Source organism: Poecilia latipinna, unplaced genomic scaffold (assembly GCF_001443285.1).
Source record: "Poecilia latipinna isolate Pla-1442-1.1 unplaced genomic scaffold, P_latipinna-1.0 Scaffold404, whole genome shotgun sequence".
Taxonomy (NCBI): Eukaryota; Metazoa; Chordata; class Actinopteri; order Cyprinodontiformes; family Poeciliidae; genus Poecilia; species Poecilia latipinna.
The window spans coordinates 92,666-108,589 of NW_015113020.1; the positions used below are offsets into that span (position 1 = coordinate 92,666).

The window sequence follows — 15,924 nt, forward strand, 5'->3', positions numbered from 1 at the left end:
GATTGATAGATCGATAATGTTCAAGTCAGAATCATCTCTTTCCAGTATTGGAAAACAGATTTTATCCTCCCGTGAATATTGATTCCTTCTTCACACACACCTGTGCCAGTCAGAAATCATGGCATTCAGCAGCAGTCCATTACCGACAGTGTGACTGATGTCCTCAACACACACACACACACACACACACACACACACACACACACACACACGCCTTTACTGGAGCTTGTCTGTTGTTCTCTATCCATTAAGCACCTGAAACCCTTCTCTGAACCGTATTTGCTCGTTGTCAAGCACTCAATTGCCTTCTGAGTGGAACAGACTAATGAACCAATGGACACAAAACAGCCATGCACCACAGTCTGATGTTTATCTCCTGCAACAGTCTCTCTCCCCTTCCACCAAACCCTCCAGTCACATTTTCCCAGGGGCCGTGTTACTGTGTGCCACTCGGTGTGCGCGCGCGGGCGTTTCCAAAAGACTGAGCCAGGCTTTCCATTCCCTGCTGTGGTGAATTCTAAAACGTACACCGGCCAACGTTTACACCACCACAGCAGCTGCTGCCACAGGTCCTCCATAAAGTGTGCGGGATGCAGCCGAGGTAAAAGGCAGCCCAGGCCACCCCCAGCAGAACACACACTGCAATAATTACTTGCAGCAATTCAAAGACACATTTCTTGTTTGCAGTGGTTCAACGCCCGCGGAGACTGAACCACCTCAAGAGGCAAGGAGGATACTTTGGCCGTCCACTACTTTTAGAACAAGATGGAGTCATGTCCTAAAACTTCCCCCATACAGCTTTGGAACACGACACCATTTGTCATCCCGCATGGCTATAAAGTAAAGGACAGTGTATGCACCCCACTCACTAAAGTAATCCAAGAGCCACGTGAAAAGCAAAGATATTTTAAGAATGCCCCCATCAGATAACCAGCATCTTTCATTGCTAGGATTCCCACATCCTACAGACTCCCTCTAACCCCATTCCACCAAACCCCCCCTCACATCATTCCTGCCCCAGGCCATGTCTTCTGTGAAGTGGTTCTAGCCGTCTGTCAACACTTTGGGGGTTTTGCCTGGAATTGAAAGGAGAATCATGGACAGGAACAACGTCCCTTTTTGTCTGGGGACTCCCATGTAAACTACTTTTAAGAATCACCACAATTCAATCAATAAATAAACCGACATGTAAATGCTGAAAGGTGTACAACAAATACATATTGCATTTTGTTTTACAAAAGCATAAAAATTAACTTTTTTTGTTTAATTTCTGTGCACTGTAATATATCATGTACTTATCCATCAAAGTAATCAAAGTTAAACGTTAGCATCTGCTTGACCTGTCACAATGACCTTTTCAGTTATTTCATGGTGCATTGGAGCACAAGAATCAAACTTAAGAAATAAAACACTTCAAACTCTGATATTTAACATCAGGTTTTAACTTCAAATTGTTATTGAACAAATTTCAGATTTATGACCTGCACAAAATGTACTCAATGATATATGCATCTTTAAATGTGTGTAAAACATATAAAACATGTTGCACTGTCAGTTAAACCGGTGCACAAACTGAAGAAGTGCAGTCAATCACGACTCCCCCGTTTGTCCAACCTGTTTGCTAATAGTTAAATTCAACAGAACCAACAGTAACAAAAGTCCTTGGATGAAAGTCATAATATTCATGCATTTTTGCAGCAGTATCCCTATTTTAAAATTCCATTGCAGTGAGACGCGGAGGCAATGTTGGCAAACTGAAGTTGTGTTTGAAAAATTTTTTTAAAAAAAAAAAAAAAAAAAAAAAAAGAACATTTGTGTTGTTAGCTTACTTTAGTGATGATGAGCGGCTCGCCATGCTCCAGTCCTCCTTTCAGTGTAAACCCCCAAGGCGCGCCCCCGTTCAGCTGGACCTGGATGTGGTGGAAGGAGACGAGCTGCTCCACGGTCTCCATGCCGCTCCGTACCGAGGCTTCTCTCTGCCGGTGGTTAACAGCCCAGCGGCGCCGGTAGCGGTCCCTCTGGCCTCTCCATCACCGCTCAAGCATCAACAACGAATGGATGGTGGGAAAACGGGAGTGAGTGAACCCGAATAGGGGGAGGGCAAAAACTTTTTTTCGCCTTGTGTAAAGTTATTGGCAATGTTGCCAGCTACATCCGGTCGGTCTGTTCGTAATACAAGGGCACTTTGGCATAATTTCGTCACAACAGACCAACTGGGCATAGTACTAGAGCCTACTTTAAAAATATCTTGGGTCAAATATTTGGCTAAAGGAGTTTATTTTTTCTAAAAATAGAGCAAAACAACTGTTTTATTTTTGCGACTGAGACGAATATTTCCGGTTTCATTTCTGCACTGGCGACCCAGCCGAAAACTTTGGGAAAACTTTTACCCCAGCACCTTTCCCAAGCGAGGAAAGTGACTCCTCCCACAACTGCAAACGCGCGCTGTGATTGAAAGAACGGACAACCAATGGCAGAGCTCCATCAGAGAAGACTATCCAATAGAATAACTGATAGGAAATCGAGCGGAAAATTTAAAGCGACGGTACAAAGATATGAAAAAACCAAGGAAATCTGTGTAGTTTTAGAGTTAGGTATTGTCTATTCTTGTTTATTTCAGATATGTAAAAAAATAAAATAAAAATTTACACACTTGTATAAACAACAGAAAATTTTATTTCAGACATTTTTGTTACAATAATACAGATTTATTGCGATTTTAGGCAAGAATTGCACATTTAAAGGCAAAGATAACCACATGAACCTTTTTTAAAATTTATATAAAAATGAATATATATCACTTTTCAGGCCCTATGGAAAGGGCTTTATTCAAAAGTGTGTAAATCAGGTCTGTATTGAGGTTTCTAGGAGGGAATTGAGACAATTTCAAGTAAAACTGGAAAAAGAAATGAAAACATAACATTGAACCAAAGCCTCAATTTCTACTACATTATCTAGTGGGAACATATTCCTGCTATTTTAAAGTTACTGGTTGTTGGATTTAGATTGGAAAATACCTGATTTTTTTTTTTTTCTTAAATCAATAAGGAAGAAGGCCAAAGTTGTCTGTTTATTATGAGCCGTCTGATGTCTTCACAGTAATCTGGTTTTCAGGTTTAACTAAACCTAACACCATTTCAATTCATTATATTCCAAATCATTCTAATTATGATCCAATATATTCCAATTCCAAAAATCTCCAAATAAATAGGCCAATTTATTTTAAAAAGGGGTTCCCTCCAAAAACAGGCAAAGATAAAAAAAAAAGACAAAGATGAAATGTTTGTACTGTGTACATGTATGCAAAATTTCAAAGCAGTCACATCATACTTCAGAATTCAATTTCTTAAAGAGGTCAAACTTTAACTCTAAAGCACAAGAGTAAGCTTTAGAGTCATCCAACTCCTCGTTGCAGGACACAGAAGTATTTGTTGACCAGCGATACCGCTCACGAGAATGGAAACGCCTCAGAAAAAATCTTAATCAAATTAAAACGTAGTTTTTTCAATTTGGGGATGTTTCTTAGTTCCAAAGACAACTGACTGATTAGGGAGTGAGAAGCTTCAGCTGGTGAATTCCAGTATGTATTTATTTATTTATTTTCAGCTCAGACAACGCCGTTTCGGGCACATCGACCTTTGATGCCCTCAGTCATTGTAAATCTCTTCCTCCCTGAGTATACCCGTCTTTACCACTTGCTGCCTTAAGTTTTCCCACAGTCACTCTGCAGACTGGGACTAGAGATAATCACTGTTGTGGAATGTCACCGCATTAAAGTGCCAATTGACTCAACGTGTGTGTATGTGTGGTGGGCTAGGGTGGGGGTTACTCTCTTTTGCTATTTTAAGGCAAACGAGAAGTAAAGACGACATCAAACAGAATCAAACAGGAAGGGAGGAATGTTTGAACAAGTCCAGACATCTCACCTTTTAATTCGGACTGTGGGGAGTTTGTTGTTGGTTACATTCTTCGATTATTATTTTTGCTGTTGTTTGGTTTTGTTATCAGAAACTAAACAGTAACGACAGGAACATTTTTTTGAGACATCTAATCATACCGCACACATACAAACAACTAGAATGCCATAAAGCAGTAGGATTACCATAAATATGAATTGCAAATAACATTCAAAAGATTGATTCAAAAGAAAAGGTCCATCCTCTTTTGGACATAATTCTACAAAACACAGATTTAATCTGTAGATGTAAACCTCTCCAGTTTGAGTTACTCAGAATATTGTGCAGTCTACCATCTCCAGGTTGGCATCTTAGAAGTCTACTCTTAACCAAATAATAAGCCATTTTTGCCCTCAATCCAACTAAATAAATCTCCTTTTATAGCTGCTAAAATCAAATTATTTTTCTTTAAAATAAGGCAACTTTGAATTTTTGACACCTATTTACTATGGGACATTAGCTGTAATAAAAAAAACCCCAACACAATTGTATTTCTATTTTTACATTTTAAGATGAAAAAAAGCTACAATTTTACACAAAGATGATGAATAAATCTTTTTATGTGACGTTGATTATTATGGGGGAGGGAAACTAATGATAAGAAAACATATTAAAATATTACAAGTACTCTTAGCTATATATATATATATATATATATATATATATATATATATATATATATATATATATATATATATAATTTTTTTTAACTGCATTTACTATTATATCTACATGTAGAAACATGAGTTTGTTCTGTATCAGTTTTAGCCAAGAATCATTGTGAAAGCTCCAAGGAGCCTGCAGGTTGCAGATCCATGCGCTGCCTGGATGATGACAATAATGAAGATTATTCTGCCCCCTAGTGGTGTTAAAGTTATGCAAGTACAAAGGATGCTGAGAAACTTGATCTACTCTTTAATTTCAATTAGGTCTGGATTTTGTCAAGGCTGTTGGTCTGTTGGGTTTCTGCTGTTCACTTGTTTTGTAAGCTTGTTTTGGGCCATTACACAAATCAGTTCTATCATACAACTTCATATTTAAACAGCAACAGAGTCCACTCCTTTTGGTATAGAAAAAGACATCAAACTATGTCTCTTTTTAAGAGGAGGCACAAAATATCAAAACTTATCAACGCTATTAAATCTATGTTACAAAGTATATTGATTCTGAAACCCTTAATATGTTTTCTGCTATTATATTTAGGAAATAATACAGCAGGCATATGAAAATGTAGATGTTTCTAAACATGTTCTGCCAGCTACTCCATGTCAGGTGAGTTAAGCTGCTTAGAAACAAATATAAACTGGAGCAATGCTGAAATATAGGTGCAAATGCAAACATATTCTACACTGACACTAGGTCATAGAGGAAATGATCATGTCAAGTTATTATGTTATTCAGTGATATAAATTGTGATTTTTTTTACACACCCTGCTTTAGCTAGCACACAGTGTGATAAGTTGTGTATTTTTATTAGTTTCTTGGTTCTAAACAGGAACTGTCATTGTGTCCTACAGCAAACACCGAATGCGGTGATGGATTTTAATAACAAAGCATAATCCTCTATTGAGGATTAGTATTACAAGAAAATCTCTGTAAGCAGAAAAACATATCAACTACCAAAGAAGTAAGCATTGATGTCTTATAGTGGTCACATGCTAATTGTTTGCATAGGGTTGATTCTGGACTTAGCTGGTTGAACTGTGCAACGGTTCAAATATCCAAATTGGTCACAGATGTGTTTAGTTTGAACTGATTTGTATTAAATCATTTGAGAACCTGACAAGATCTACTGAGGGTTCCAAACTGGTGTTGCTGCTATGGGAAGACGTGTGTCAACCTATCTAGTTTTCATGCAAAAAAAGCTCATTGTGCATTTCGTAGGGTAAAAAAAATCAACATGGTTGGGTCTTTCTGTGTCTCGTTCCAATCCACGTAATGTTTTCCCAAAAGTGCCTCAGAATGTGGGAGTTTTACAATTTTTTACGCACCTTTACGCAACACTCACGTGGCTTCCCTGCGTTCTCGTTGGCTCATCGCTCCCCTCCGAGTGGTTAATTGGGATCGCCCATCAATTGGTGCAGGAAGTGAAGTGAAAACGTCCAACATGGCCAGCCGTCAGGTGCGCCAGTAAGTCACGCCCACGGCCGTGCGGAGGATGGTTGCCGACTATAGCCTCGTTGGTGGAGCTCGCTAGCACCAGAGGTTGTATTCACGAACAATGAGGGCGACCCGCGCAAAGCACGGCTTCCTGCGTGTCTGCGTCCTGACCTGCTTCATCTACCTGTTATGTTCCACCTGCACTGGAGTCCTCACCGGGCGGAAGATGGCCTCCGGCCAGCTCGCGCCGAGGCGCAGCCGACGGAGTCACCGAGGCGCGCACCACCGGCCGCTGACGGACGAGCAGAAGGCCGATCAAAACCTGCAGTTCATGCTCAGTTTGTACCGGAGCGCAGCCGAGCCAGACGGCAGACCCAAGCAGCACCGGAAGTTTGGCTCCAACACAGTGCGCCTTCTGAGACCCGCGGAGTCCTCGGTCCATTACCTGCCCGCTTCAGGAGGTGAAGGAACAAACAGTTTGTCCATTTTTTTAAGCAAAGCTGTACTATTCATGGTTGGATTGGAAAAATCTGGAGCCAAAAATAATTCAAGTTTAATATCTAGGTACAAAGTCTATCATAAGTTTTCGAACCTTTTTTTTTTCCAATTTATTATGAGGAAAATGTATCCTGATTGTCACTTTATAAAAGTAACCCCATCCCCCACCAAAAAAACGGCTATAACTTTGAAGCAGCTGGGCCAGGAGGCTCAAAATGCATCTAAACCAAATGTTGAAGTCTTGAAAGGGTAGTAGTTCAGTTTATCAATCCAAGAAGTAGGAAAAATTTCTTACTTCAACTTTTTTATGAATGGAAAAATTGAAGGATATCATGGCTATGAATTCAATTTGTTCTCAAAAGTGAACTTTTAAGGTTTTGAAATTGGAACTATTAACAGAACAGTCAAAGCAGTTGGAATTTCATGCAAAGCAGGTTTCTTCCCAAACCTAACCACATTCAGCATGGCTGTGTTACATCGTAGCACAACAATTTAAAAAATAAATTGTACTTTTGAGAATTTGCTTCAAACTAAATATTTGATATCAACAGTTATGTCCAACTTAATGCAGTGGAAATATTTCTACAGGGTCTGAGTACAAAATAAAGAGGATTGTATCTTGCCCACTTGTCAATGGCAGTTAGCTCAACTCCTATCCATATCAACTAGCTTGCACTACTGGTTTTTGAATTTGGATTGATTGTATTGGTTGATGTTTCCATCTTAAGTCTATTTGACCAACCCTTGGGTATCTGAAGGCAGCCTGTATCACCAGTGGTCTCACCATTAACTGCCAATTCCATCTATTGTTGTACTGAAATAAGTTTATTGGCCAATTCAAAGTAACTCTGTCTTTATGTTCATGGGTCAGTGGAATGAGATCCAAAAAACCCTAAAAAAATTACAAGACAAATCCAGAACAGATTCAATCAAGTTCAGTGATGATCTGAATTCAACATTGGTTGAATCCTTTGTGAAAAAGATTCAACCAACCTTAGTGTTCAAGTGATGTTGGACACTAAAATCAGTTTTAAGTCTTGTTTTAAACTTCATCTTCAGACTTTGGCTACAGGTGAAAATGCAATTGTTGATCAGTTGGAGGATGAATCCTGTCTTGGTTGGACAGTCACCCCTTCCGGTCCTCTTCTTTAGCCCTGTATGTTTTATAGATGTAAAACGACTTCCTTTGTACCCTTTTTATCCACTTTGCACTGCTTGCTCTTTTGCATTCATACAGATAAGCAGCAAAAATCAAGAACATTTTTGAAAGCCCTTTAGAAAGTGTGGAAAAACTGTGGCTAAAGCTTCCTTTAACAGACAAGGATCTGCATACATTTTTTCCTTATTCTAGAACACTGATTGCTGAATCTAGATCAAAGGCCCAAATAAGAGAATCGATCCTGAAGTTCTAATTTGAGGCTGATTTTGTTCTTGTATAAAGAAAAGAAAATTAAATTTTTCTCAATTTCTCTCAGATCTCACCTATACCTTCACTGTACAATACAAAGTGGACACACTACCCTCAGAGCAGCTTGTCAGAGCTTCATTTGTCCACCTGCGCACCTCCTCCACACCCTCGGGCACCACCCAAGCTGTAGAGCCGCCCCTCTGCAGGGCTCAGATCACCTCACTGGGCGCCAGCAGCCTGGTCACCCTGGAGCCCCACCAGCGTTGGACGGAGACGGACATCACGGCACATGTCAGTGCCCACATCTCGCAGGAAAAGGATCAAGGTGAGCAAGGACACCTCACCCTCATCGCCCAGTATTGGTGTGCAGAGGCTGCTGACGGGGACGCCGGTCCCTCGTGGTGGTGGACTCCTCTTTGGGGTAGAAGGGGCTTGAGCGGCGAGCCTCAGCTGGAAGTCCCCTCTCTTCTTCTGTATTTGGAGGAAGAGAGGGAGGTAAAGGAGTGGATGGGGGACTTGCTTGGGGCTGAAGGGGAAAACCTAATGAGGCAAGTCGGGTGGTGGGAGCAGCCTACGATTCGCCGCCGGCGTAGCTCCAAAGAGGTCAAAGATTCTTCTCTGGATGAGCTGAAAGACGCTCTCGCCTCCTCCTTGTCTTCCTCCACCTCCTCTACAGCATCCATCTTTTCCGACATCTCGAACTTCAAACGCAAAACTGAAGTCCCAAAGAACCGCTGTAAGCTTCACTCCTTCAACCTGGCGTTCAACGAACTCGGCTTGGGTCATTACTTCATTGCTCCCCGGGCCTACAATCCCAGATACTGCCAAGGGGACTGCCCAAGGGTGCTCCACTATGGCTACCACTCGCCCAACCACGCCATCATCCAGACACTCATCAAAGAGCTGGGAGTGGGGGACGTCCCTCCACCGTCTTGCGTTCCCTATAAGTACATGCCCATGAGCGTATTGGTTGTCTACAAGAAGAAGGTGGACTACAGGGAGCTGGAGGACATGGTGGCTGAGTCTTGTACGTGTCGTTAAAGACTCGAGGCAGTGCCCAATGACTCAGTTGCTCAGCACTAATGCATTGACCCAGGAAGAGTTGAATAGGGCTTAGTGTGATTAGTTCAAGATTGAAAGCAGGAAGTTTCCAATCACTGTTAAAGCACTTTAAAGGCAGTTTCTGTGTGTGAGTTTACTTTTTTTTTGTCCGGTGTCATTTTAAATCTGATCTGTGCCTCACAACAGGGCTCAAGCGGACCGAAAAATATTTTTGTATGAAAAGAAAGCTCTGGATGATGTGGCACCACTGATGAAGGCCAGTTTCCTCTGTTATACTATATTACCAAAGATAAAGTGGGGTGGGGGGTATTTTAATGGACAAGGCATCAGCCATGTTGGACGTACCTACTCAGGGGGTTGCAGGGTTACATTGTTGCTGTCGACAAACTGAACTTTTTGCTGTTTTGGATGTATTTATGAAAAGAATCTCCTGAAGAAAACTTTATGCTGCCACTGGGATGTCCCAGAGGGCACCAACTGAATATGATGAGGAGGTATGACGGCGTTGGATGTTAAAAGGACGGGAGAAGAGAGTGCAATTTTTATTATGAGTGAAAGTGATTAATAAAATAAAAAGCATATTTTCTAAAGCCTTATCTCTCTGTGTTGTCCAAAACCAAAAGTTTCATTTGTATGGTTTAAAAGCCCCTTTCTTTGAAATGTATGTCAGGATGTCCTTACTAAGTCATCAACTTTGGGATCAACAATTTTATCCTAAAAGAATGACTCTCAGAAAATTTGAATTCTCTCAGATATTTCTCGTTTGTTCTTTAATAGAAAGGTACTTGGAGATGGGATGCTACAACTCAATTGACTTGCATTAAATGCTCTGTTAAAAGTATGGAAATGATGGCTCCCACTTGTTTCAGGTGACCAATTTTATTTCAGATTGTCATTGGAGACATTGATATATCTGCACTCAATTATTTTAAAAATGAATGGTTTATTCAATTCAAAAGTATTTTACTACTCCCAGAGGGAATTTTTTAAGTTTTAACTCATATTTTCTTCAGAGTTGTAGATGCCAAAAGCTGTGGGCAGATGATCTCCAGTAATGCTATATTGGCATATTGGAGAAGCTTCTGACTGAAGACTCTATTTTGTAACAATCATGAAGACGATCAGTTGTCTGTAATTTAGATTTTTTTTTTAAATTAATATATATATTTTTTAAAGTGACTTTATCTTCCTGTAGGACCTAGATGTGCAGTGCTAAACAAAACTTTAAATTTAATGGGTTTTTTGTTTTTTCCAAACAAGCTTCAAGCTGGGGTAATGGGTTTGGTTTTACCAGACTAGTTCAGGCTGTTGGTGAATTTTAACATTTTTTAAATTATATTTCAGGCAGTAATCCAAGTTGAGTCTAACAAGTTAAATTTAACTTGGCAGTCCAAAAGATGTGGCTGCTTAGAGAGCTTTTTTTTTTTCTGTCAGTACAAACATTTTTTTAAATCATTCGAATAAAATTTCATTTCATTTCATTTCTTTGCTCCAATTATCTTTGAGTATGCAAATCTGTTTAATCTTAAGCATGTAGGTGTGACCCCTTAATTTAAAAAAACAGAAGTGGGAGAATTATATAAGGGACACATATTTTGGACGAACCTGAAGGTGGGGCAGGTTCACCCAAAGACTGGGTGGCTCATTGTTTTTCAAGCCAACGGGGTGGAACATATTAAACTATACCCAAAGATGGTACTCCCTCACAATTGTCTTAAAACCCAACCACATATAAGAACTAAGTTTATTCTGAGAGGAAACCAAAATACACTCCCAAAAATGAAGATGCAGTACCACAGTACACCCACCAGATTGTGCCCTTCTGTCAGAAAACTGCACAGGAACAAGCGTGCAGCATTTAGTTTCCGAGAAGGCAAATTAATTTAAAATTACATACTTCAAATGACCCAGATATTCTCCAGAAAAGCTTAGGTTGCGTCTTGAGTGTCTGTTTTGTACAAGCTGATCTCGCTCTCCCGTCTTCCTGACCTCTGTATCAGGAAAAGCCTTTTAGGAATGACACGTAACATTCACATGAAGGGCAGAAAAGGTTAACTGGTTACAAATAGTCAAATACATCACATGTTTAGATCTAGAAAGGGAACATTCAGAAGATAACCCATTGACACAGCAATCGACATAAAGGAGAAGAGAGTAAACAGGAGAAAGAATGCTTCTTGTGGTTACGTTGGTCACACAAGATAGAAGGATGAATCATCTCAAATTACAGTCAGATTTATTTGATGGGGATAAATTCAATATGCCTGGAACTGCCTGGAAGCTGCAGCAAATTTTTCAACCTCACTACTGTTTTTTTCTCCACCACAAAATCTTAAATTTGATCTTTTAACTATTTTTTTTTTTCATATCAAACAATACCCAGCAAGAAAATTATTCATAGGTATAGGATATTGGTTTATGCTGCAGAAAATGTGCAGGACTGGTCTTTTAGCAGCACTGAAACGTGAAGCTAAGTAGGGCACAAAAATATCAGTCACCACTGTTTGCCAACCTCCCTGCACTGACGGGTATCCACCTTAAAGGCCACATCTACAGTTTGTGGTTTCACAAACACACATTGGGGTCACCCTCACGAGTGGAATTAGACACGTAAAAATCACGGGCTTCGGTCATGGTTATCTGCAGCCTGTTTTCAAGTCACTATGTGAAACATGTTCAATTCCTCCTCACCAACATTTCCATCAAGAAACTGTTTACCTTTTTTCTAGGGTCAGTCCTGATCTGTTTGGACGGGTGTACAGTTCAGAAACTACAGGGACACACACACACACACACACACAAGTCTGCATGTTCCTTTAAATGTTTCTCTAGAAGGTGCCAACAAGAGAAGCAAACAGACAGTCTGAGTCAGAAAACCAGCGATGACAAAAAGAGCAGCCTCGTCTATTCTGGGTAGTTAATGGAGAAATGAAGTATTTGTTCATCCAAATGTAAGAGGTGATGAAATGAGTCAACAAGGGAGACTTTGTGCTTATACAGTCACTTTTTAGACGCATTCTGAGAATAAATGACAATGTTTGGTGTAATGTTTTTATTGTTTTATGCCTGTCAGACAAAGGAGTATTGATAGTAATCGCCAGTTTATCTTAGGGGGAGAGGGATAATTGACGTTCCCGAACAAAAGGATTTAACATCTGAGAGGGATCCCATCAAGCTGTTGACTCCTTCATGGTGCCAAATGGAAATCTGCTTTCACACCTCAGTCTTTTTTGCTGATGGGGAAATCTCAACACAAGCAACCATTGTTCTGGGTTGGTCTTTTGGATGTATTGGGTTTTTTCATCACTTTATATTTGGAACACAAAAGAAAATGCTGCTAAAGGAAGTCACTAAGTTACCGTAATATTATAGGAAATTCACACAAAAATTAGACTACAATGCAAAAAAAAAAAAAAAAAAAAGCCATTAATTACAACCAGATCTGACAGGTAGATGAGGCCTATTCTGACCAGGTCAAGCAAAATGTTCTAAGGCTCGTTCTTAAATCATGCTATGTGAAGAGTCATCATGTGGTTTCCATAAACCAATCAGAGGCAGAGTTGGGATAACATGGGAGAAACTTCCAATTTGACAGCCAATGTAAAGAAACAAATCAACACTACTTTAAACATTTAAGGTTGCAAAATGCATTTCAATAATTGAAGACAGGTTGACACTCAAGGTTTGAAGCTGGAGTATGTAACTTTTTTAAACTATGCTTTTTGCATATTTGTTAAAATTGTCACTATTACAGTATGAGACGGGTAATTAAAAAATGATTTAAGCTCTGTTGCGTCATCCCTGCGGTCCTACTGCTGTTTGAAGAAATACACCAGAAACAACCAATCAGAGCCAGGAGGAGGGACTTAGTGCTGTCAATCAGGCTTATACACATGCTGTTCACAGCTTCCCCCTTGCTCTCTGTTAGGCCAGAGCAAGTTCACCACGTTAAGCACATACACGAGCATGATTGGCTGTTTCTTACCGAGCGGTGTATTTCTTCAGGAGGCCATCGGAGCACAGAGAGGAACCAGAGGAGCTTGACTTATTCACAGATTATCTCTAATGTATCCTATCATTACATGGTGACAAGTTTAACAAATATGTAAACTAAGGATTATTTCCAAATGTAATGGATTTCTAACATATTAAAAAAGGATCATATAATGTTTCAATGCATTTAACTTGATGCTTGTCATATTTTGTAAATCATGTTGTGAACAGACCTAAAACTCCAGCACGGACAAACTAAAGTAACCTTAAGAAGGTCAAATAAATTAGGTGAAAGGTCAAATACAATGCAATACTTCTTGACATGTAAATTAGTATTCAAAGGATTACAAGATCTTTCCGCTTGGTATTTTGCAACTTATAACATAATCCCAATCAACCTCCGGTACACAAGTAAATTTGTTAATACAATGTAAATTTTCTGGTATAGTTATCAAGTTCTTTGGCTCATTTGCATAAAAGACTTGTTAAACTGAAAATGAGCTAATTTTCTTCTTACTATGACAGTGTAGTTTTGGCTTTCAGGCAATCCCTTGAACAAGTGTCTGGGACCTGAAACTACAAAAATTGCATTTTTAGAATATCTATCATTTTGTCTGTAGAAATCTAATCCGTCATGCTCAAGGGCTAAACCATGCAAATCTAAATAATTTCAAGTGAAAATAAATTTCTTAATACCACATATTATGTTTTATTTACTTCTTATTATTATTTCTGAGAAAAAGAAGTGTCAGACATTATTGCAGCTGAACTGTTACCACACTGGCTATCAGAGATATTGGCCTTTAGTCAAGGCCTCTTCAAATTTAGGGACTTTCTCAGTAACCTATTTCTGTGAACATTAGCCTGGGTCGTACACACAGCCGACACATGAACTGAAAGCCAGTCAGATGTGGTCATGTCTGACACCTGCCAACAATCGGGATGCAAAGTGGAATTTGAGTTCAGCTTAAAGTTCAGAGATCATGGTGAAGTCAGACTTTTTAAAAACGTTCTTAACAAATATTAGTACTGGAGGGGAAACTGGAACAACCTTCATATCAGACACATCTGATAATGACAAGTCTCTCTGGGAATGCCACAGTTCTTCTTTGTGACCTTTGAATGAATGTTTGGTGGAACATTAGAATCAGCACTTTAGTCATATTGTTGCACATGTTTTAATAGTCGATATTTCTGTCCTGTCAATTCAGATATTTTTCTGGAATATACTGAGTTAGCCTAATGCAGACTTTATGCAGGTTTCACCAACTCAAATCTAAGACTTTAAATAAATAAATAAATAAATAAATTAAGACAGAGATGTACAAAAGTAATGCAGAAGACCAAAACTATAAAATTTCTGGGGTCTTTTTGTGGCTCTCGGCAGCAGTTTTACGCATTTCACATGGCATATGGGTTGCTAGCCAAAGCTAGAGAGCTGTAATTAGACTGTTGTGGCTCTGGTGTAGTTCCTCACACCAAAGCCATGACAGTTGCTGAAGAGTAGCAGGGCTAGCTAACTAGCGCTCTAGTTAGCTACCTAACACGTGAAGCTCAATGTGTTATTGCAATTGTGATATGGCTCTAGCTAGCTATATGCAAAGGAGATAGCATATGGCTAGCTAGAGAGCTAGAAATTGACTCAACATTGATAGTAAATGGCTCTCTAGCTACCTAGAGAGCTATCCTGGCTTCTACTGGCCTGTTTGCTAGCTAGCAAGCATTAGCAGTTTGTTACTGATATCCTTAACTGTCTTGAGTCACAGAATGGAGTGAGTGATGTTTGACTTATGCCTGATAGAAAAATCCTGCAAGAATAAAACTACATAGAATATATAAGGTTAAGTAGTCCTGACATGACAAAATGTAAGACCTGTGATTAACATATTTAAGGCTAACTTACATTTTTAACCCAATACCCAATACATTAGCAGGGAGCTAACAGTATTAGCTCCCTGCTAATGTCATCCTTAACCCTGACATTAGCAGGGTGCTAATGAGGCTCTTCTCCATTTGGAGGTTTCATCATCCCATGGAGCCTGTTAGGGTCATTCTGATGAGTCATGTTTGATGATAAATTATGACACACACAGTTCATACCAGTCTTTTTGGTGAACACAAAACTTACAGGAATTTAAATGATGAAATATGCATGTCTTCAACTCAGGAGCATGTGCACCTTTAAGTTACATAATTTACTGTTGAAGTTGGTATTTTTAAATATTCTTACAGTAAAAGGAGAGTTGGAGGAACAATCCAGTTGTTCCATCTAGTCAATGTGAAAAGAACACAATGATCTTCACATTGTTATCTTTTAAGGACACAGATGCTACAAAGTTCTTGTTTTTGTTAGTTTGCTTTGTAGACTAAAGGACATTCCTACAAATGACTGCAGCAAAAATTGACCAAATTCTTCCTCAAAACAAAATAAACAGCAGCATGCTCAGACCTGCCTCCTCAGCTAACACTTAAATGTATGAATCGCACACAAGTGTACACATGTGACATGCTGAGGTCCCTTTGTGTCGCCTGAACCGCACTTGTTACAGCATATTGTATATGACTGTTGAGCTGAATTTGACTAATGCAGTATAGCTGATGCACAACAGTACAAGGATTTTCTCATACTGATAGCATTTATGTCTGAAAATGGAGTCAACATTAGTTAGTCTCTTACTGGAACCATCGTTTTTCCAGTAACTTTCCACTCTGCTGAACATGGTTGATGGTTTGATTTATGACGACACTTTTCTGCAGACACACCATGTCTCGATTATACAAAAAAGAGAGATAAAGGGAGACAAGGGTGCAGGGGGTGGGAGGTTATAATTACACTGCACGGACTGGAACTCTGTCCCTCTCTCGTGTTCTCCCCCTCTGGGATCTTGGCCTTACTATATAAAGGAG

The 15,924-nt window shown here is 39.5% G+C and overlaps 2 protein-coding genes across 2 annotated transcripts in view; one reads left to right on the top strand and one right to left on the bottom strand.

The window, feature by feature from the left end:
- The window catches only part of shroom4 (shroom family member 4), an 83,511-nt gene extending 81,426 nt beyond the window's left edge, over window positions 1–2,085 (bottom strand). Inside the window, exon 1 of the mRNA XM_015037398.1 lies at window positions 1,830–2,085. Coding sequence (XP_014892884.1) covers window positions 1,830–1,952 — 123 coding nt within the window. The 5' untranslated portion in view covers window positions 1,953–2,085. The remainder of the gene's footprint in view (window positions 1–1,829) is intronic.
- Window positions 2,086–5,793: 3,708 nt separating this feature from the next.
- On the top strand, window positions 5,794–9,619 carry bmp15 (bone morphogenetic protein 15). The gene is made up of 2 exons (XM_015037400.1): window positions 5,794–6,517; window positions 8,030–9,619. The coding sequence occupies exons 1-2, from the start codon at window positions 6,178–6,180 to the stop codon at window positions 9,001–9,003; spliced, it is 1,314 nt and encodes a 437-aa protein (XP_014892886.1). The 5' UTR covers window positions 5,794–6,177; the 3' UTR covers window positions 9,004–9,619.
- The last annotated feature ends 6,305 nt before the right edge of the window (window positions 9,620–15,924 follow it).

Bases quoted from the DNA above. Each gene is read 5' to 3' on its own strand.
- bmp15 (XM_015037400.1), top strand. From the start codon at position 6,178: ATGAGGGCGACCCGCGCAAAGCACGGCTTCCTGCGTGTCTGCGTCCTG. The intron at 6,518-8,029 runs GTGAAGGAACAA...AATTTCTCTCAG, and splicing joins TTACCTGCCCGCTTCAGGAG to ATCTCACCTATACCTTCACT.